General features: G+C 38.4%; 1 protein-coding gene across 1 annotated transcript in view; it reads right to left on the bottom strand.

Moving 5' to 3' along the window:
- Positions 1–6,116: 6,116 nt before the first annotated feature.
- Positions 6,117–23,230, bottom strand: part of AVL9 (AVL9 cell migration associated) — a gene marked incomplete at its 5' end in the record, with an annotated part of 37,869 nt that continues 20,755 nt past the window's right edge. The window contains 10 exons of the mRNA XM_080338717.1: positions 6,117–6,513; positions 7,701–7,789; positions 9,754–9,807; positions 10,722–10,839; positions 12,106–12,325; positions 13,152–13,286; positions 16,086–16,630; positions 17,274–17,343; positions 21,609–21,647; positions 22,771–22,811. Of these exons, the coding sequence (XP_080194843.1) occupies positions 6,419–6,513; positions 7,701–7,789; positions 9,754–9,807; positions 10,722–10,839; positions 12,106–12,325; positions 13,152–13,286; positions 16,086–16,630; positions 17,274–17,343; positions 21,609–21,647; positions 22,771–22,811 (1,406 nt within the window). The 3' untranslated portion in view covers positions 6,117–6,418. The remainder of the gene's footprint in view (positions 6,514–7,700; positions 7,790–9,753; positions 9,808–10,721; positions 10,840–12,105; positions 12,326–13,151; positions 13,287–16,085; positions 16,631–17,273; positions 17,344–21,608; positions 21,648–22,770; positions 22,812–23,230) is intronic.

Below are 23,230 nucleotides of genomic sequence, written 5' to 3' on the forward strand. Positions count from 1 at the left end.
CACCAGCCACATTGCAGTACAGCTAAGGAACGCACCTGCAGACCGCTGAACTACTGGTTTTCATCCTCTGTTTCCTATTTACATTCAAATAGTTTTCTCTTTTTGGCTCTGGATTCCTACATGAAAGGAGCTTTAATTTAGGCAGACTCTGAAGCAGGCTTGCCCTTAAAAACCAGTTTCTTTCCACCTCATGCTCAACATTAGCCAGACAAACGTCTGTTTAGTTCCACTCCAGAATTATTCAAAGTATCATCTCCCTCCTGCATTTACCATACAGTACAATTCAGCAGAATCCTTATAGAGTTCATAGCCTGGGGGAGGATTAGCAGACTGAATGAAATGCAGGGATCGCTCATGATGCTGGCTGGCAGTCTATATGAGCTATGTGCATCTTCACACACCTTCCAAGTTCAGTATGGAAGAAGTTGGTTAAACAGCCTGAACCAGCAGGTGGGAGCAACACCTGGGTCAAGACTGAGTTAGAGAAGCTTTGACATGGACGAAAGGGCCAATGGAGAAGATGAGACAGCATGAAGGTGAAATAAAGTAATTAAAAATGAAAGTAGTAGTAGTAGCTCTCTGTGATTTTCTCCTCTCCTGCTCTCAAAACACCTGGCCTGGCCCAACTTGTAAAACTAGATACCTTTGTTTGAGCAAAGAAAGGGTTTAAGCAAAGTACATAATACCAGTGCTGAAGTATGACTGGTGATATTTCATCCCTTAAAACAGCATATTGTACTGAATACATACACACTACTGCAATAATATGACCGAAGAGCCAGTAAACAGGACAACAAAAGGTACTAGAAAGGTAGTGATGTAGTGTAGACTTTATTCAGGTTATGTGCTAAACATCAAGCTAAATCTTGATGCTGAGGTTTCATTTAGAAAGTGCAAGAGGTATGGCTACATAATTTAACTCTGAGTATATGTTTTTATTGTAAAGAAAAAATATATTAAGAAGCAAGTTCCACAATGTAAGAGTGGACATACTCTTCAGCCAGCTCTTTCTCACAGAGCATTACACACCTCAAAATACATATACACATAAGTTATTAAAAGCAGCAAAGGCCAGTAACCACTTGTCATATTAGGCAATACATTAAGCTCAGCATTATTTTTTGCCACTCTTTGTTATGCCTGAACTTTTAAATTCTCCACTGTGTTTCTGTGTGCATTTCATAAAGCCTCTGAATTTATAGATGAGACATGGGACTTTGCTTCCTCAGTATTTTCCATCTCTTTCATACAGTACATAAGTGATGTTATTCCTCACATTGTTTTTAAGGCAACAAAATACCTCTACATCTGCCCTCACTGTTCTTTCTTCAGTCTAAATATTCTTGATTTTCTTTATGCTCACCTGATCCAGAAAGCAGTGCTACTTTCTTGGTGATCTAGATTAAGACAAGAAGATCGTGTAGATGTGTAGATGTTCTCTGGTACTATTGAGGCAAATAGTAAATATGCTTTCATCAATATTAGTAAAAAAATAATTCAGGCAGGGAAGAAACAGAGAAGTTTTGGAACAGTATTACAAGAGGAGCAATGTACAATTAAGCAATTTTGAACCTATGTAGGAAGACTCAACAAGACAGCTGGACTTCCAAGTTCCACCACAAAGGAGATTAAGCCACCTGTGTACAGATGTTGTGCACATATGGTGTCAACTTGCAGGGAATAAAGTCACTGAGTAAGGTCCACTATTTAACTGACAGAAGTGATCCATCTCCTTATTTTGTTCACGAATCCAAACACTACTTCTAATGTTTGGTATAGAATGGGGTCAAGACCAGAAACATCACAGAACTAAAGCTCTGCTCCTGCTTTTTGAAGTCGGTTTCTCCTCTACTGTAGTATTAAAGACTCAGAACACCATGAAGCATTTGTCATACATCTTTAATCATAGTACAATAACGTAGTGTTTCTGCCTTTAATGAATACTCTCCAAGTTGCCCTTTTTAATGAAAACCAAATACCTGCAAGAAAGTAAAATGACACTGCATCAACAACGTGCTGCAGATTTATCTGTCAATGTGTTCCAACAACTACTTGCATCAGTCAAAAAAACTTTCAGAGCATTGCAAACATCTTCTAGGCATAAGCTACGTGTAATTCACATCTGAATGTTCCTCAATGCAGTCACGTTTCCTCCTACTGCAAACAGTGATTTGCCAAATAAATCTCAGCTAGGTACAGTGTCAGTTACAGTAGTTTTCAAGTTTTAAAATAAAGTTCTAGTGACTAGCTCGCTATGGCAGAGAGAGCTGGATGTGAAGCAATTAATTTACTCAGCATCCTGATTTTGATGAGATGCGACATTCCCCACGAACGACACACTGTTTTCAAGTTAAATCTAGATCAAAACTTTACAGCTGTACCTTAAGTTCTCACGGATGTTACAGAGGTCTGTGACCTACTGAAGATTTTAATCAGTTCACAATGAGCCACAACCAGCAGGGAATAAAAAGTCACAGCACAGGATCCTCTTGTCCTAAATTTGTGGAAGACACATTTCAAAAAGACCATCAGTGTATTACAAGCAGCTACCCATATCAAAACCAGATGCCTGCAATTGTCTTCCAGTGGGATTAATTTCTTAAAATAATACAGCTTTTTGAGCAGCAGAGCTTTAAACAGGCTGGGTGTATTTATTTATTCAAGCAGCACAAGGAAAATCAAATACATTACTTGTATGTTCAATTATCAAGCAACAGTTTCTATGTTTAAAAACTGCATTCACACCTTCGCTTTTACAATTAAATACTGTCACATTGATTTCTCTGCTTAGCAATAATTTCTATGGAAATCAGAAGCTTGTTTAGGCAAAATACTAAAATTTAATTACACAAGGTGCTTAAAACAGCTGTGCAAGGTCAAACAAGTGCGATGTACTAGAACACTGATCTAAAAATGATAATTACATGGTGATATTTGAGGAAACTGGTGTCAGATGTGCACAGGAATTAAGGTTATGACATAAAAATGATTGATGAAAAATGCTGAATGTTTTAGCCAAACGAAATACTAGGTCGACAATAGTTAGTCTTGTGGGGCTTGGGGGGACTTAAATCTCAGATCTGTGCTCAATAGGCAGTTCCTCAAATGGTGGCACATAGGAAAAGCAGAGGTTGATTCCTTTGATGGCAGAAAGTTGAGAGGTGCACCGCTGTATTACCTGTTCATGCTGCGCCCTGCCAGCCAGCAATGCCCTTGTTTCATACACCACGACAGAGCTGCAACCAGCACTTCAGTTGACTCATCTGAGGCACTATCACCAATTCATTTAGGACTCGGTGCTTCTTGCGGTGCAGAAATGGATGTCAGGGTCTTTGAAATGGAAGTTGACTGCCTAAATATATCTGAGTAAGCAATAATGCTTGCACTGGAAATTTTCAAACAGAGGGGAGGAAAATAACTTGTATTTGCATTGGATTTCACTGGAGAGGTTACGACCATGAAATTTAAAAGAGAACTACATGAACTTAGATGAACCCCAGTAGCTGCATGCCTTCCTGCAGCCCTAAAGTAAGTTTAAGCAAATGTCAAAGAGCAAACACACATTAATGAAGATGACATATAATGAAGATTGCTTCAACTCCACCCACTGCATGAGTCTTAATCACTATATGAGTTTAAACAACAGTCCAACTTGCTAGCAGGATGCCAGTTCTTAAAAAGATGGAAAATGAATACAATTTTCTTATTCCATCATTTGTAAACAAAGGAAAATACTCTTAATCAGGTTGTATGTTTGGCTTCACAACAGAGACAGCTGGGACAGTGGGAAAAAGACTGCAGAGAAAGATCTTGCTGGTCTTCTTGCCCATAAGAGAAATACTGTGAAGTTTCATATCATAACAGCGTCCCTGTAGAAAGCAGCAAGCAGCCATGCATCAGTTTAGCACTGCAGGGAGCACCCCATTCTGCCTTTCCTCACATCCATCTACTAAAAAGAAAATATATATATATATACATACACATATATAATCAGCTTTCTAAATATCCCTGGGCCAGCAAGGGAATCTGTAGGAGAAAGGGGAACGCAGAGAGCTAACAAATTTGCTATACAAATTTGGGGCAGAGAATTCTACAGAAGAAACACAGGTGAGGTGGTGACAAAGATATTGAAAAGGGATCCTTGCAGATCCTGTTTCTATGCCTTGCACATGTAAATACCAACCACTGGCCTCACCACTGTGAGCTCCTGAGCCCAGCCCAGCTTTATCTAGTGTGCCTTAAGTTGCTGAAGTTAGTTTTATAGGTGCTTTAAATCCTTTACGCACCCTTAGTCAGTCCTCACTACAACATGAAGCCTGACCACTTAAATCCCATATAGCAGACAATGTGTTAGCCATTCCACAAAAGCAAGTAATTATTTTAGATTATTTTCATATCTGCACACTGAATCCGAAAGCTCCAGACTCATCAGAAGTAAATGCAGCTCTAGTCTTATTTCACCAGAGCTCTTCCTGCATATTAAGTATTACCTAAGTCTTTGAAAAGACATAAATATCTATTACAGAGTTGAGGAATAAACCAGAAAAGAGCATCAGAAATTTTAGGAGACACAAATACACAAGAGACCAGGAGCAATAGTTGCAGTTCTATAGATACGTTTTACTTGTATGTCAGAAGCGGTAGATTAGTAGAGCTTTAGAGGCCTTTTTTTCCCTTCTCGAATGAAACTACTCAAAGCAGGTGTATATTCCCAGGTTTTCCATGGCTATTCTATCTAGTTTGCACTGAAGAAAAAAAATGAGCACTTTCCACCAGATCCTGTGTTTTTGAATCGCTGTTTGAAGCAATAAAACTGAAAAATTAAGTTGTTGAAGAGTAATCACGTGATTCAAGTGCCACTTTTCTACTAAGTTTTCAAATGCACCTAAATAAACGAGAACTTAATTTCTTAAAACAAATTACATTCAAGCCTTCTTGTTTATCTCTTGCACAGCTGCTATATTTTATTTGAGGAACAGAAGAAATAACTGTGACTTGAAATCTTGGCCCCAGAGAAGAACATGGCAAAATGCTGACAGGTACTGATGAGGCGATAAACAAAAAGCCTTTTACTACAGAAAGTTGGAACGTTTGATAATGTAACGTAGTAAATGTTAACAGCTATTACGTGGGGATGTTAGAAGGCATATAGAGGCACACAGACTGCAAGAAACAGGAAATAATCTCTCTCAGAATCAGGAGATGTAGGAAGTGGAATACATTTGCATACAGAAGACACCGCATGCATGTTACATATGAAATACACCATTATGCCCCATCTTTTCATATAAATTATTATATTTCTTCACATGAGGATACGAACCGAGCCGTTTCAGTCACTCTCTCAATTCTAGTGTCACTTTCCTTATGAAAAAAGTAGTTATCCAAACAGAACATTCCCTGAGTCGACACAGAAAATCGATAAAGCTGATTTTCGTTTGGAAGAGTCTTCATAACCTTACTGGCAAAACATAAAAAAAGCCACGCAGAGTTTGCTACTGTGCTAGTTCTAGTTTTAGGAGTTCTTAGTACTTGGTATTTGTATGTACGTAACGACATCGATGGTGTAATTACACCCCAATAGAGCAAGACCTCACAAAACTGTCTATGACCCAATCCCAATTTGGGAGAATTGTGTTGTAATACTTTTCCTGAAGAGATCTCTGCAACTGGAATCCCATTCATGTCCCAGTGTAAAAATACAGCCAAATCATAGGCGAAGTTACAAAGCCCTACTGCATAACATCCAGAAAATAGTGACCGTGCAACCATCACACAGATCTGGGGACATAAAGAGAGCTGGATACAGATTAATGCAAACAACTGTAACGTGGCTACAGAGGAGAAAGGAATAAAACCTACTCTGCACCCTACTGATTTTAGCTTGCAGGTGAAAGCAAGAAAGTTCCACCTGCCTTGGAACCCTTTAAGGGTTTCCACCATATATATTTCAAGAGATGCTGTCCAATCCAACCTGAAAGAGGAATCAGTATTTATACTCTGCTTATTTCTAACAAGAAATCACAAACATTTGGCTATTTGGATTGAAAAATATAACTAGTTTACATAAATATTTTTAACATCCAAGAAAATGTACAAATCTAAAGTCAAACACGTTTGGCTTGCAACAAGCCCTGTTTGCTAGTGTCTTTATAAAGGCTCAGTTTTAAAGAAAAGTAGTCATTTTAAATATAACCAATATGCTGCAAAGGCCATCCCATTGCATGGAGACACTCACATTCTTCTATACTTCTAGTGAAACTGAATGATAACATTTCACGTCTGCTTGCAAGCAACATATACCTTATTTTGGTCCTGTGTAGTTAATTCCCACTCCTATGTTTTGGAGCGGTCTTTTTACAGCTCAGAGAAAGCATTGCACCTGAAATATCCAGCAGCATTCTGAAAGAAACATAATTTAGTCCCCGAGGCTTTGGGTTGACTGCGTGAAAGTGGAAAACCATGATGACATAGCTGATTTCGCACTCGTGAAGGCTCCTCCGACTGATTGACCTGTATTGCAAAATAAAAGAAAGAAGGTCAATAGTGTAGTGTTATCATTACTAAGCTAATTTGGGATTTAAAACCCAAGTCCATAGTAGTAGCTCAGCAGATGGCCTATGTTGTCCTTTGCCCTGGAAGGCCAGTTCTGGGCCCCTCAGTTCCAGACGGACAGGGAACTGCTGGAGAGAGTCCAGCACAGGGCAACAAAGATGATTAAGGGAGTGGAGCATCTCCCTTATGAGGAAAGGCTGAGGGAGCTGGGTCTCTTTAGTTTGGAGAAGAGGAGACTGAGGGGTGACCTCATTAATGTTTACAAATATATAAAGGTTGAGTGTCACAAGGATGGAGCCAGGCTCTTCTCGGTGACAACCAATGATAGGACAAGGGGCAATGGGTACAAACTGGAACACAAAAGGTTCCACTTAAATTTGAGAAGAAACTTCTTCTCAGTGAGGGTAACAGAGCACTGGAACAGGCTGCCCAGGGGGGTTGTGGAGTCTCCTACTCTGGAGACATTCAGACCCGCCTGAACACCTTCCTGTGTAGCCTCATCTAGGTGTTCCTGCTCTGGCAGGGGGATTGGACTAAATGATCTTTTGAGGTCCCTTCCAATCCCTGACATTCTGTGGTTCTGTGCTTGCCAGACATTGCGCCAAAAGGTGCTCCTTGCCAGTGCATACAACAGGGGAAAAAAAGAGTAGCAAGACTCCCAATGAATAAAAAAGGAAGCTAAAAAATTCAGCAAAGCTACTCCAGAACAACTATGAGGTTCTTCAGTGGGTGAACTCACATTATCTCACACTGCAAGGTGACAATGTGGTGTTGTCCCTGTTCAAGTGCAGCAATTGCTTTTCCAGAACATTACAGACTATTGCGAAACCTGCAGAAACTGAGACAAAGTCTCCCTCTGATTTCAACCAGCTCTGGACAGTTTCAAAGTGATATAAACTGAGAACAGTTCAATGCACAAGGTGACGCTGAGGTCCAAGCAATCCCAGATTACATGAAAACTTTTACCTGAACATCTTGCTTCCCCCATTCATCTCCAGCACAAACTGGAAAATGAAGTTACACTAATTCCTTTGTTTAGCTACTTCTCTTCCCAATATTACACAATACATAGGGCCCCCAGCAGCAGCTTTACCCCTCAAAATGCTGCTTTTTGTTTCTGAAACTTGTGTTTGTAAGTTTCTTACCTACAGCTTTTCCTGTCTGTACAACATTCCGGCTGGTAGAAACCATCACATTTCCAATCTTCTTTCCACGCTCGCTGTTCTGCACAGAGCTAAATAAGAGAGATACTGAAGACTGTTAGTTGACTGACTTCTTACTTTCAGGTGTAAATAAAATAGAGAGAGTTAAAATATTTATCAGTGCTCGCACAGATTTACACAGCATACATATAGTTTTTTACATATATATGATCAAGCCCATAATTCCTGCCTGTGTCTTATCCACATAGATCAGAAAGGCGAGCTTCTCAGAGAAAGAAAAGACACTGTCAGCAAGACAGGAATCAAAACACCCAACAGTTCATTCTTATACAGCACACTTCATACTTTTCCTAAATGTTTAGCAAAATGCATTTATGTTCTAAATTACAAAGTCAGATTTGCAGTAGTTTTGAGAAATTTTAGCCCCAATATATAAACTTTAAACAAAACAGGAAGTGCTACTGATCAGTCATTATACTTTTTCTAAATAGAGTTTACTTTGTATCTTGCTCTAAGATTAAATTTTTTATCAAGTACAGTTTACACTCATGCTTTTGTTAAAGAAATGCAAAACGATGACAGACACTACTGTCATTTGGAAAGAAAAGCACAAAAGCTATCAGTTCTACTGCACAAGTGTTGTCATTTGAAAGTAACCTAATTTAATTCTAAATTGTAATATTCAAGTCCACATTTCAGGCTTTGCAAACCCATTTATGTAAAACTTAATAACAGAGCACGCCACATTCTTTTTCCACTTTCAAAATTCCAGTGTAGATGTAAAAAGCAGAAAGAATGAAGTACATCAAGAACAAGTTTAGGCTCAGTTTGCAAAAGCAAGTCATTTTGATGAGTATCTAATAGCAAAGTCACATCTGGATAATAAAGGCACTGTTGTAAGAATATTTATTATTAGGTACACACTAAAAACTTCTGCTCCTTTTACAATCATTTCAGGCTACTCAGAAGAGTTAACATCCTCCTTTCAAACACAAAAATAGGGCAAGTAAAAGTCTATACACACCTCACGTCTTTCAAATTACGTCTTTCTACAAAGACCACCCATTAATAGTAAGAGCTGCTATCAGCATGCACCTTATCAAAGGCAATTACCTTGAGATAATCCTGATGCACCTGCACTCTCAGTCACTATTGTGGAAATTTTATCTGTTATCCATCAGCAAAAGCAACAAAAAGATTCAGCGGGCTGAAGTCTGAACCTTTTTATTCCTCAAGCTGTTCTTCAATGTCTGCAGGTGCTTTAGCTCTACAGTCAAGGCAGGTGCAGAACCACCAGCAAGTATATATTGCTGATTTATAGGCATATTAACAAACCAGTCCCTGGTGTTTTATGGTCAACACAGCTAAGTGAGAAAACAAGCTATTTTGCCTGGTGCATAAACAAGAAGAAACAGTTAACTGCAAGACTGAATTCTGGCTTCAATAGAGCTGAACAGCTATGGAATAACAACGACCACTGAGTTTTAGACCTGAATAAGTTGCTCTCAGCCCTTACGTGTAGTAAAGTTCAGTTGAGTGAGGTGCAGCAAGATATTATGTAAAACTCATTTTAAACTTCTAAACTGAAGAAATGGAACCATCTCTCAGTAAATATGCAGTGAACTTGGAGAGTTTTAGAACAATGCTGTATTGAAACACAGCTGATTTTTTAAAAAGCTGTTTTCTCCTAATAAAGGGACCTGAAGTCAACATACAAACACTGATGAAAGTTTTAACAGCTTCAGTGTACAATTAGAAAATAAAGATACAAAAGCTTTATAATTGCAATGCAAAAAATCAGGGCTCTATTACGTAAAGTCCAACACAAAATAGTGCATTAGCACTGTTTTCCCTATTTCAGGCAAATGCTTTATCTTCAAATGTGGTGATGTTTCACAAGAGAATGCTGAGTATAGTTTCATGTACGTGGCCAACTCAAATTTTTATGTTGTTTAGTTCATCACAGCAAAAGTTATATAGTTATTAATATTTGACCACACTTCTAAAGAAAACACACAAAGTACCATATACTTACTGTGACAATCTTAACTTCACATCTGATACCGAGTATTGTCCCTGGAATGGGTGGCTAGAAGAGGAGGAAAAACCCAAGAAAATGTTAAGTATTTATTTTTTCACGATTAATCCATCTCATACAATTATTAGTTGTACTCCTCTCTGCGGCTTTTGTAGCTATACTACTAATCACTTGACAGCAGGTTAGGTCCTAGTCACTATTCAACCTTGGATTTCTTCTTTACCTGTAAGACACCTTCTATTTACAGACCAGACAGTAACAATCTCTTCATGCTAAGGCAGAAGCATCTCCCAGCAACACAAAGCACATAAAAAAATGAAAAAAAACATCCCATAAGTAGATCTAAAGAGCTTTGTAGGTCTAAAGAAAAACCTTCTTCAGGCTACAGCATCTGACAAAGCCAAAGCAAACAAAACTCCCTGCAGTACAGCAACAACCCACGTCAAACTATACTCATGCACAGCCAACAGTGTTACCAAGCCTCACATCATCTAATCTTCAAGTGAAAATACACATAAACCAATCCAAACTGTAGCAGATGCAACATGAACCAGCCAGGTCCCCTCCATCCCCATCAAGGACAACCCTGGATTCAGCTATTCCCTGGACACCTGGAAGTAATTAATAAAAACCAGAACCATCTGAGGATGATTCCTGAGGAATGACAAAGTTTTTATAGCCGGGAACAGCCAATAATGAACTTGCTCAAACAAGCTTCACTTCTCCTGACTCTGGATATATTATTCTTCATAAAACTATAGCCCAGAATTAGAGTAAGGTATAAAAGAACAGAAATACTTGCTTTCTGTACTTACAGAATAGGGCCCCAAAGTTTCACCATCAAGGCTTTACAGGAGGAACAAGGGGAATGCTGTAATTCTACAGAAAGGTGTGCCTGACTACACATGCTAGGAGGTCTCCATATTAAATGTTTAAAAAAAATAATAATAATAAAGTTTCCTTACCTAGAATTTACCTCTGCAATAGCTGGATGCTTGTTGCTATTCCATACTCTGTAGTTGTGGGTATTTTTCCAGGCTGCTACAAATGCGGTTCCAAAGTCTGACAAAGTCTTTTCATTGTCTGTTAAATTAAAGATATGAATTTGCAGCAATTCATTAGAGACGCAATACAAGACAAATTACTCTTTTTCTTCTAAAGAAAAACTGAATTTTTCCAGGGTCTTCTCAAAGACAAGGAAAATTCTAGCACCAAGAACTGGGCACTTCAAAAATACTTTTCTTATTTTTAATTTGTTTATGAAGTTCTAAGTAAAGAGCTCATCTGGAAAAATAAGAAAAATTCATCCAAACATAGGCCTCAACTTATTTCCTGGGCGAAGAGGAGAGAATGGCCACATAGCAACTAAAACCAAAACCATCATTTGCATTCGTCTTTGTCAGATACACTGGGCTTTACTGTACTGTGTTGTTACTCAATCAGATTTAGTAAACCTCAAATCCACTCCAAAACTCCAATATCAATATAACAATATCCCCTTTAAAACACTGAAGAGTATAGCAAATAATTTTAGAGCCATCCAGTGAAGCAGCAGGAGTTTCCAGAGAACCCTGACATTTCATACCGACCAGGTAATCACTTTAAAATATTAAAGTTGTCAAAGAATTTAACATCTCTCAGACTTTAAAATCAAGTTCTCAATCCCATGTTTTCTCACAACTACTTCAGAACAATATCTGAATAGTTAATTGATGTGAATAGAGAATAATCATGATGAGAATTGAGTTAACAGGGTCAGTGCTGGGCAAACTAAACATTTTCCACAAATAAAACACTGACTCTTTTAGTTATATTTATGCACAAAAGGTTGGAACATAGAGAATTCCCTCTGAGTTAAGATAAGAAATGTTGAGCTTCAGAAAACACAAGCTTATAGATTCTCTAGATAACACTTTGCACCTACATGAATCCCTAATTAAGACCATGGCAGGAAGGGAAAAAGATGGAACAGCCTGGTAAAACTTCTTCAAAGTAGCCACCTCATGTCTCCTTGAACCCAAATAGTTCTCCAAAATTAACTTCAGGTTGCAACAGAGTCTAAGACAACCCAGTTTGTTAAGTCTCATCATATATGGCGTTTCACGTACTTATGAGGAAAGCTTAATTAATTAAGGAGGAGAGAATCAAAGAAGAAAATGTCTGTAAGGCTCTGAAGTAAGAATTAGTAATAAGCTTGCCAAGGAATAACAAGGATGGCCAAGGAGAACCAAACAAGCAGCCTAAAATGAAACATTAAGCAGAGGGAGATCCAATGATAGGCCACATGCTTAACGCAGCAGAGCAAATGGTTATTACGCACACCCGCATCTCAGTCCCTAGACAAGGTACCTGGTTGCATCACAGCAGCAAGCAGGGCATGAAGATAAGCACTGAACTGAGCCCTGATCCACTCATCTCCTCCTTCCCAACCAGTGCCGTCCAGGAAAACGTCGTCTCTGTTCTCAGTTACGTGCTTCACCAAGTAATCTGCAAACCGGAGGTCAGCAGTTGTTGGGTTCAGGATCTTACGGAGTTCTGGGTCATGGATTTGTACATGGGCATCTTCTATCTGTTTGAAATAATTCCAAGGGTAAACATGTATCTAAATAAAACTGCTTATGTATGCTACTATATATTGCTACCTAAATTTAAAACCACAGTCTCCCAAAATATCAAGAAGAAACAAATGGCCTGAAGAATAATGAATTAACTGTTCTCAGAAAGTCAGATACTGCTCTGATATAACCAGAAACAGACAGTCTTCCTGGCACATAGTAAAACCTGCTTATTTGCCAGGATTTGGCAGGGCAATTTGGTGCTCACATGTATTTCTCTAGAGGCTCTTTGATCATCACTTCACTATATTACGTTGGTTACCCATATGTAGCTATCTTAGGTTACCAAATGCTGATGATATAGTTGTATCTATACACTAGAAATCACAGTGTTTTCTTAAATACTTTTTTTTTAACATCTTGATTAAATCAGGAGGAAGTCAATAGCAATGTGCTTTATTATCCAACTCTGTCTGTTTCTCAGCAGAATGCAATTATTTTGGAAGACCTTATTACAAAGCCATGAAAAAAGCCCGTGACATGAAAAGTAAAATTATACCAGCAACAAAATAAATATTTAAGAAGTGCCCTGCAAATAAAAATACTGCATATAAGAATATACAGAAAAACATGTATCAATTTTGCATAGTTTATCTAATCCTATCCTAACAAATTATACAAATTCAATAAGCTTCTGCATTTAAGAATTTATCTCACAGGGAAGTAATTCAAAATTTGGGCATCAACGTGAAACTTTAAAGCTGTATTTAAAACGCGATCTCTGCTTCCCCCCTGAACCCTCCTCCTCAGTTCCAGAAGTTCAAATGCAAAGATTCGTACTTCCACAATCGCATCACTCAGATACTTCTGCTGGCGGAACAGGATGTTGGTGGCTCCTGCAACAAAGCCGCGGACTGTCACATCTGACAGGAGATGATGCTGCTGCAGTGCCATGTATGGCAAACAGAGGTACCCCTGAAGTAACAGAGATATTTAGAGAATTAACATAAGGCAAAAAAAAAAGTCTATATTCAGAGTTTTTCCTAATAAAAACGAGCACATTCGACCTTGGTTATTACAGTTTCAGCCAAGATTATCTAGTGTTTTTTTACATCACTTTACACCAAATCAATTTACATCAAAGCAAAGCAACCAGATTCCACATCAACTACATTTTTCAAGAGGTTGTGTTGCCTTTCAGTTTCAGGACTGAAACTGAAATACAGTGCAAAGGACAAGAATCAAATGGCGTTCATAAAGCAACAGAATAAGAGTGACAGCTCAGGTCAGTTCAGAGACAAGAAGTCAATAGAGATAACTATTCATCTATCCACTTGCATGCCATGGTGTCTTCTGGCAGCCCTGAGGTACATAACCCAGGAAAGCTACAGCCTGCTCTCCACATTTTTAGGTGGAGATTTCCAGGATCCAGAGACAGCAATTGGTTTTGGATAAGCATATGCACATTCGCTTTTAAGAAAGAGCAGCATACAAAGCAGCACACTCTGCTTTTTAGCCACTCCATGCTTGTAAATTAATCTGGTATCCTACATTCCAATTATAAAAAAAACCTCAACAAAACGAACATGCTAATAAATGGCTTTGAGGTAAGTCATTGAGAGATCATTGAGAAGCAGTTGTAGGTCTTGGAATTTTCTTTCTAAATACAGAAGTCTAATTCCAGCTGGTCTACTGCATAAAGCAGAAAAGCAATTTATTCACTAGTAGAAACCCAGAAGGGTAACAGACAGAAACAAAAAGCACGTGCACTTTATCACACAGTACATGGTAATTGGAAACACATGGAAGACAGGAGCACAACTATTCCCTTTTGTTCTATCAGACACAGGGATGACTTTCCAGATGACAAGTACTTATCAGCTGAAAACAAGCAGCCTGTGTCAAAGGAACAATGGTGCTTTGAGAGGAATCACCAACCTAAAATGGAAAATTTTCAAAAAATATAGCTTAAGAACCTGGCAAATGATGGTTTATTTACTGCATATTCAAGTAGCAAAGCCTTAGAAATTTTTCACTGTTTAAATTATTAAGTGTCAGTTCCCAAATTCACATTTCTCTAAGTATAAAAGTTTTATTTCCATAAACATGTTTCATTCATTTTAGAAGAGTGCAAATGAAATGAGTATTAGATCTTACAGAACTGGTATTAAAGAAACAAGTATCACAACCTATGTTTTCTCATGCTTGTGCGTACTTGGATAATGTATTATGCCATCTGGCAAAATCTCCTCCCATTCAAATCTGTCAGATTTATTAGTCTTTCCATGGCGCAGCATAAAACAACTCTGAGATGAGAGCTCTAAAAGAGAATTAAACTTTCCAGTAAGTGGTTAAACTATAACTTCAAATCACATTTTTCTGATAACTTAGAGATGTAAGCCCTTTTCTGCTTCAATTACATTGGATGAACTCAAATGAGAAGTGCCTTTGTGGGACAGAAGGTAAACACATAGAAACTGTCAGCTTCCTTGAAACTGTTTACTTTTCCATTTTATGAGCTCAGTAGCAAACTAAGTTTGTACTCGTAGGCTCCCTTATCAATTATTTTCTTCTTGCTTTCAATCTAGTATTTTCAATAGAACCAGACTAAATACAATTTACAGGCTATTCCTTTCATTAGCAGACCATAAGGACAAACACCAGACTGCAGATCTTTGTTGAAAAAGCATTTCTAACTGTGACGTGAGGCAATACAGGGCAATGACATTTGAGCTGCTCACTTGGGTCCACACAGTGTCCCGTTTCCAATGAAAGTTATTGTGAGAAACACAATCATCAAATACAGTGTTCTGCCAGGAAATGCAAATCAGCACCTCCAAAGGAAGAAACACCACTTCAAGCCCCCATCAGCTCAAGGAAAGAAATCCGAATCTTCTACTTTCTGGGGAAACATTCATCTAAAAGGTTATTACATTAAAAACAAACAAACAAACTTGTTTTACGGACAAAACTATTTTTTAAAGGGACTAATTTTCCTTTTTTTAAATAAATGGGAAAACAGCCCTAGTAAATGTATTGCTTGCTACCTGACAATGACCATCAGAGTCCTTACAGAGACTCTGGAACACCTGGAGTTTTTAGGCATCAGGACAAGCCTAAAATTCAGCAGCTCACCACCATGCACAGGGAAAAAGACACAGGCAACAAGGAAGAGCTATCATGTAAAGAAGGGTGAAATTATATACATATATATATATATATACACACACATACATACATAAATGTTGTGTGTGTGCATATGTACACACACATTTATATACATATTTTCTACATATACACACACATACACTTATAAATACATATATATCTATAAATTAAGGAGCAAAACACAGGCTTAGGTGTCAGTTAAAATACACCTTAGTTTAGATTAAGGTATGTACACACTTCTTAAGTACTCTGATCTTTCCCCATGTAGGTTAGATCAACAATTCTTCAGAGTAAAACAGTAGTTACTGATACATACCATTTATTAACCACAGTGGGGTTTGCAGGTTACCAGTACGTAGACTTACAAATAGTATGTAAATATACATATGAAAGAAAAGTGGAGTGCTTGCGTGCGTGCACACACCCCTCCAGACGTGCACTCGTGCTTTCCACCTGCCTGGGAACACAGTCACTTGCCAGAGACCGTACTTACATATTTTGTTGCACCCTACTGTCCATTTGGAGTTGGGTAACCAAAATTATTAGCCACTTCTGGAAAAACAGATGTCTTTATGAGTTACCAGGTATCATGAACAACGTGTTTACCTTTGTAAAAATAGCCAACGGCATACCGTACTGGTCCTCTTCCAACCCAGATATCAGCCCTGGAGCCAGCACCACGTGTCCTGCGTTTGCTTGGGGCTGCACGGTGATGGGAAGGCTTTCGGAGCTCAGGCCTTCGCTCGGAAGATTTTCAGCCTGTTCGGATGCTGTATTTTCACGTTCTCCTTTTGAATTAGGCTGCTCCAAAATGCCAGGATCTAAGGTCTCCCAGTCACTTTCAGAGGACGCTGGAGAAGCGCGGGAAGGAACTTTCAAGCGTTGCACAGTATCGTTGGAGGTCTGAGCTCCATTGCAAGTCTTCTCTGATGGGGAGAAAGGCACCTTTGCTTTTTGACCTTCAAGTGAACGGTTTCCTGCCATCCTCCTGTCTTCCTTTCCTGTTGCTAAGTTTGTATTCGAAGTATCAGCAGCAGACACAGAAACAGAGTCACCTAACCATGGTGTATCTTCCTGCAATCCAGCATCCTCCGATATGCTCTTTCTTGGTCTGTAGTGAGAGCTGTCAGTAAGACCATGTTCAATCATACCTGGAAAGCAATAGCAGGCACAAATATCAGCATCTTAATAGAAATGTAAGTAACTTTTGTTAAAGCAAACAAACAAAGTTCTCTTGTTTGCATAGTGGAAATCACATATTTTAAAACACTACTTTGGGGAGGAGGAGGTGTTAAAAAGCAAACCCCCACATTTTCACTCCTGAAGAATCTGCCTCAGCTTTTTTTGCTATGAGAAGACCGGATAGATGCTAAGAATTAGCAAGGTTAGGGGTTTTGGTCATGTGGGTTTTTTTGTTTGGTTGTGTGGGGTTTCTTGTTTGTTTGGGGTTTTTTCTTTCTTTTTTTTTGAAGAGAGCATGTAAGAGAGAGTTGTGTGTTTTTTAAGAAATTTAACAGGAATCTGCGACTTATTCAGAGTCCTGTCTGTGTTACCCACAGGCACACCAGAAGATCCAGCAGCTCAGATAAGCACAATAAATAACCCATCGAGTGCAAATATTAAACATTAAGATACGTGTACATAGTACCTGGCCATCCATACAAGTCACACATTTTTCAGGCAACATACCAACATACCACTCTATTGTAACATAAGTTGTTTTCCAAATGAAACACAGTATGGCCAGTCTCAGCTATCACCAGAAAGTATATAAAAATAAGTCCAAAATCTTACCGGGAAAGAGGGACAGGACAGTCATCAGAGCTCCCACCAATCTATTTACTGGAGAAATATAAAACAGCACCTGGTGGCAGAGGGAAGGAGGGTGAGGGGAAGAGGAAGGGGGAATTAGGGAGGAAAAAATAAGAAAACTAACATTACACTTAAGTGTGACAAAGACAGAACATACACAAACTGTTCAAGGCATTGCTTTGTTATTTTAGAAAGTCTGCTTACCAACAAAAGTTCTTACAACAGTTCAAAGGAAATATTTAAATACATCTATCGTATCCTTATGTATACAGTAATATTTGCAATATATATGTTGTATATATACATGTGTGTGATATATACTTGTCAATCATTCAGATTTTTCTGTCAGTCAGACTTTTTTCCCCAAATTGACCCAGTTACTGAATGACTGACAGAAAAAAAGTTATTTCTGACATGTTGCATAAATTCTTTTTCATTTGTAGTACATTAAAATCCCTGTTAAAAATCAAAGAGGCCAAATCATCCCCACTTAAGAATTCTGACAAATACCTATGCAAAAACATCTCTTCCAAGAAAGTATATTAAAGGTGTGCAGATAAATGAAAAACAGGATAAACGCAGCATGCGTTTATTATAGGTATCTTCCTATGATTAGAAAAGATTTTTTGGAAACAGAAGATATGACTGACATTAAGTTTGGCAAAGCACTTAAGGCATAACATGGGAAATCAGAATCTCCTTAATTAAATCACAGACTGGTATTAGTAAATTAGTTAGGAATTCAACAAGAGGGTGTCAAAGGCGAACAATGAAAGAAGAGACACAAGGCAGACTGAATATTACTACCGGAGTTCCTCCCAGACGGGCCTTCGGGGGAGAGGAGGGCAAGACAGAAAAGAAAGAAAAAACAAAACAAAAAACCCCCACAATCAAACAACAACAAAAACCCACCAAAAACCAAAACAAAGCAAACCCAAACAAACAAAACAACTCAACCCCAAACCAGAAAAAGCCCACAAAAGTCAACTTGTTTAACAATGCCACTTTTACACCCTCAAGCAGCAGAAGACTAGGAAAAAATACATGATCATTACAAGGAATCAACAATGCAAAGGAATTCAGAATGATCTAACTTGATGACTCTACAGGACACTTTAACAGGCATATAATTACATTAAAAGCGCAAGTTTGTGGACTCAGACTTAATCAAAGACTTGTGTTTTAAGGCAGGAAGACACTTCAGAAGTGACCGATGAATAATAACTCATGTTCCGCTACTATTCGCAAGTCTACAAGGTGGTGAATTGATGGAACCAAGAGAAAGACCCATGCAGTCCAAATGATGTTTAATGGTACTTCAGCTGGAAACAGACAGATATTATCTTGCACAATTTTTCTCTTTTCTGTGTTCAAGATAGGTGTATTACAACAGCCACAGAAAAAGCACAATGAAAAGAACAAGAAGGTCACCTGAGGAAAGAATTTTGGCTGACTCAGTGGGAATAAAAAAGTCTAACTTCTTTTAAATACAAAAGTCTAACTTCTTTTAAGATGCTGCTCAAAAATGCATGTATGAAAGATGCATTATATAATAGCAATGAACTACAACAGAAACCCCGTGATACCCCTACCAGCCAAACGTGTTTTTAAGTCTACAGAATTAATTCAGCCTATGAACAGGTACCTTGTTTTCAAGAAATCTGTTCCACTCTAGGTTTTTGTTTGGGAATCCCACTTACTTAAGCTGAGGACTTTTCTATATTTGTTCCATCAAGTCACTCTGCCATCTTTTCATCTATACAGGTGCACACCTCCTTACCCCTCCCAACCCCATTAGATGGCCTATGACATCTACATCAGGAAACTGGGTGGTCCTGGCAGCAGCAAGTCAGATGCTCATCATCTGGAAGTAGTCTTCCAGCCCAACAATAGCTGAGAGGTGAAAAATAATTCCCTTTGCTTGTGGAAAGGCATAAATCAAGTTTGTAAGGATTGAAGGAAATCAGTCTGTCGCAAAGAAGCATTTTTCAGCTCAAGGAAAATTGGCTTTACTAGTGGCTTCTTGCACATTATATTTAAGGTCTTTGAACACGCAGATTCCCACAGTTATTCCAGACACTTAACATCTGCTAGAAAACTGGCAGTGCCAGAAAAACAAAACTATTCCTTTTGAAATTGCAAGTGTTGTCTTCCTGTTTGATCTTAGGGAAAAAAAGCAACCTGCAGGTTTATTCAATAAGCATCCAGTTATTTTTGAAACTATTTCATATGTTTGAATCATATGAACATGCTTGGGAAACCCTCCCTCTCCGTCTATGCGTTTATGTCTTGTGGTTTAAGCAGCTTCAGAAAAGAACTGCAGCTCAGTAAAGTATTTTGTTTATGTATGTCCAAGTGCTAAACTGATCTGATGAAACGCTACCATAAATTTTCAAACAGATCAGTAGAGATACTTTACAAAATCTTAACTGGAAAATATTTTTACACTTATGGTTTAAAAAAAAAAAAAAAAATCAATGTAGACTTTCAGACTATATCAAGTTATTTTTAGGAAAAAACTTGTATATTGAGCCTTGATTACATACATTTCTACACACGTACTCCTGCTATTTCACAATAATATTTTCTCAGGCATACCTTTTCCATATAGCAGTCTTCAGCATATGGCTTTTTAATGCAGAAACTGCATTTATTCTCATTAATAAATACTTAAAACTCTCAAGGTACATCTAATCTAGAGAGTTAAGTGACAAGTGCAAAAGCTTTTTAGAAGCCGTTACTTTATTTTAATAGCTATACTTGCTGCCTCACAAAAGAAAACTAGGCCTTGGATATAGATTTAAAAAACCAAACCAAACCAAACCAAACAACAACAACAAAAACCCACAACTGTTTCAGTATCTTATAGATTAAGTCCTACTGACTTTCTAGGTGCAGCTAATGCAAAATTCTAATGTTCCTCCTCAGCACTCTGAAGAAGATGGGTTTTATCACAGCAAATTCACTGAAGAAAAAGTGAAACTGAAACAAAACTTTAAACAAAAATGTTAAAAAAGCAAAACAACAACAAAATATTCTTGCATAAATGTGTCCGGGAGCTGATACATAGTCATTTTACTGAAAGTTCTTAATCTAGGGTATTAATACGTACACAGAAGAAAATAAACCTATCTACTATCTCGCATCTGCTTGCATATTTTGCATATTCCACTTAAATTGCTAAGATGGCATTGCTTCTGATGCAGTAAGATAGCCCAGAGGAAACACTGAGCCTGGAATTCAACAGTTTTTACCAGTTCGTAAGCTGAGTTCAGCCTGACCTAACAGATAGGCCACACCTGGAGTACTGTGTTCAGTTCTGGGCCCCTCAGTTCAGGAAAGACATTGAAGTGCTGGAGTGGGTCCAGAGAAGAGCAACACGACTGGTGAAGGGACTTGAGCACAGGACCTATGGGGAGAGGCTGAGGGAGCTGGGGTTGTTTAGTCTGGAGAAGAGGAGGCTTAGAGGTGAGCTCATCACTCTCTATAACTATCTGAAGGGAAGTTATAGCCAGGTGGGGACTGGTCTCTTCTCCCAGGCAGTCAGCAATAGGACAAGGGGGCATGGGCTTAAACTCTGCCAGGGGAAATTTAGGCTGGATATTAGAAAGAAATTCTTTACCGAGAGAGTGGTCAGGCATTGGAACGGCCTGCCCAGGGAGGTGGTGGACTCGCTGTCCCTGGAGGTTTCTAAAGTGAGGTTGGACATGGCACTTAGTGCCATGATCTAGTAAACAGACTAGAGTTGGACCAAGAGTTGGACTCGATGATCTCTGAGGTCTTTTCCAACCCAGTCGATTCTGTGATAGGGCTCTTCAGCTCATGTCCTGCAGGTGTCCCTGCAGGCTAGCTCTGAAGGACACTTCCAGCACTCATCTCCTTTGGTCTGTCTCTTTGAAGCCTGAACCAGAAGTTCTACTTACTGAACCCCTGTACATACCCTTTTAGGTAACAGCATTTCCTATTGGTTCCTTCACACAGGTACCTATTTGCATTATGTGTATCCTTTCCTATCTTTTATGATATGTTAAGTTTTCCTACTCACATTTAATCACATTTTACTTACTGTGGCTGGGACAGCTATTAGTAAGGCTGACTGCAGACAGAAGAGGAGGATAATTTATGTCAGACAGCAGTTACTTTTAGCATCACTTCCCAATTTATATATGGATGCAAAGTTGTTGATAAGACTTCAGATACTTTTATTTTACTTTGATTTGGTTTTTACTAGTATATTCTACATAACTTCATATGAAAAAAATAAAATTAAAATTGCATTTCTATTTCAATTACCTGCCTCAGCCTACAAAACATTACCTTTTTCTCCAGAAGAATCAATTTAAAAAGGATCAAGACCTGAAAAAAAACACAAAAAGTAAAAACATGATGAGTGAACTGGTGTCATTTATCAGAACAATGTGCAAGTATGATCTCTTATTCAAGATTTCATGTTACAACACTGCAATCACTGCATAGCTGTCAAATGATCAAACACATTTGACCAGTGAAAGCCACTGTTCCAATATCCTTTCTCCACCTGAACACTCATTTTAAAATAGCATGAGATGCACAGAAAAAAACCTGTACAAACAACATTTGTGTAATTTAAATCACACAAAGTTTATCAGGAAGAGAAACTGGGTAATCCCAGAATTTAAAAAAAGAGCAAACTGCATAAGAGAGTTACCCTCACAAAAACACAGAAAAGAATTCTGCAAAACACCAAGAATACGATTCACCTCATCTAGTTTTAGGTATCCACAGATGAGGCATCTAGATTAGAGGTGGCTGTCTGGGCTCTCTATACTGAAATTAAAAAACCAGATGCTTCTGGGGGCTGACTGCCAAACACCTGAAGTTAAACAAAAATCAGTTCTACCCCAATAATCTAATGAGCAGGCAAAAATACCCCATGAAATCCAGTTTCTCAAATTTGTTTCCTTGATGCCTATTGGTTAATAAAAGACTCTAAATGCTATTTGTACATTAGGTATACGATATACACATAACTTCAATAGCTGTTAGAAAAAAATGGCGCAAGTTCCCTCAGGTTCTATGATGGCAGGAGCTGCAAAAATTACAAGATATAGTGAAAAATGCTTTGAGTTGTGTCTGCGCAGACTTTTGACATATTCTTCTTTCACATTCATCTGATAAGAAGCAGGAAATAGAACCAAGACTATAACTGAGATGACCACTTGCACTTTGGGACAGGCCTAAAGAAATGTCACACAAACCTAGAAATCTCCATGGAATTCAGCAAACAGACAAAACTTCTCCGTCTGGAACCTACTTTCACTGAAGTTATGTAGGCAAAGGGGAAGGGAAATCAGGAGGCTGTAACCAGAAGTACTTAGGAAATAGTCTTCTTACTCCCAGCTCAGGTACGTCTAGACATCTTTATTTTTCAGTTCCTCACAAAGCATTTTACTCCACAAAATTAGTGCTGTACCTGATATATCTAGCAGAGAATGCCTACCTTGTGTCTAAAGTGAAGAACAAGATCCCGAGGAGACAGACCTGAGATACCAAAAAGAGAGCAATTATTACAGTTCAACAGCTAGTAGAGATACTAACTTACCCCTTGCCACCATTTTTCAGGGGAAGGGGACACATATTATGCATTCTATGTGAACCCAGTTACTTCAACAGCAGAATTCACACAAAATTCTCACTTTTGAGTGAGAGCATGAGATACATCTACAGTGGAGACAATAATAATGTGAATAGTCACACTCTGAGTTACTCCTGTTGGCTGTCACAGAGCATTATGGGAATGCTCAAGTAAATACTACATTGTACATTCAGAAAACATAGGGAAGAGTCAGAATCAACTGCAAGATATCCCAGATAACAAGTAAATGAAAGCTTGAGCACCCCACACCATCAAATGGTTCCACCTAAAAAATACGAAGGTACTGCTTCCCAAAAGCAGCCAA

Source organism: Nesoenas mayeri, assembly GCF_963082525.1.
Source record: "Nesoenas mayeri genome assembly, chromosome: 2".
Lineage (NCBI taxonomy): Eukaryota > Metazoa > Chordata > Aves > Columbiformes > Columbidae > Nesoenas > Nesoenas mayeri.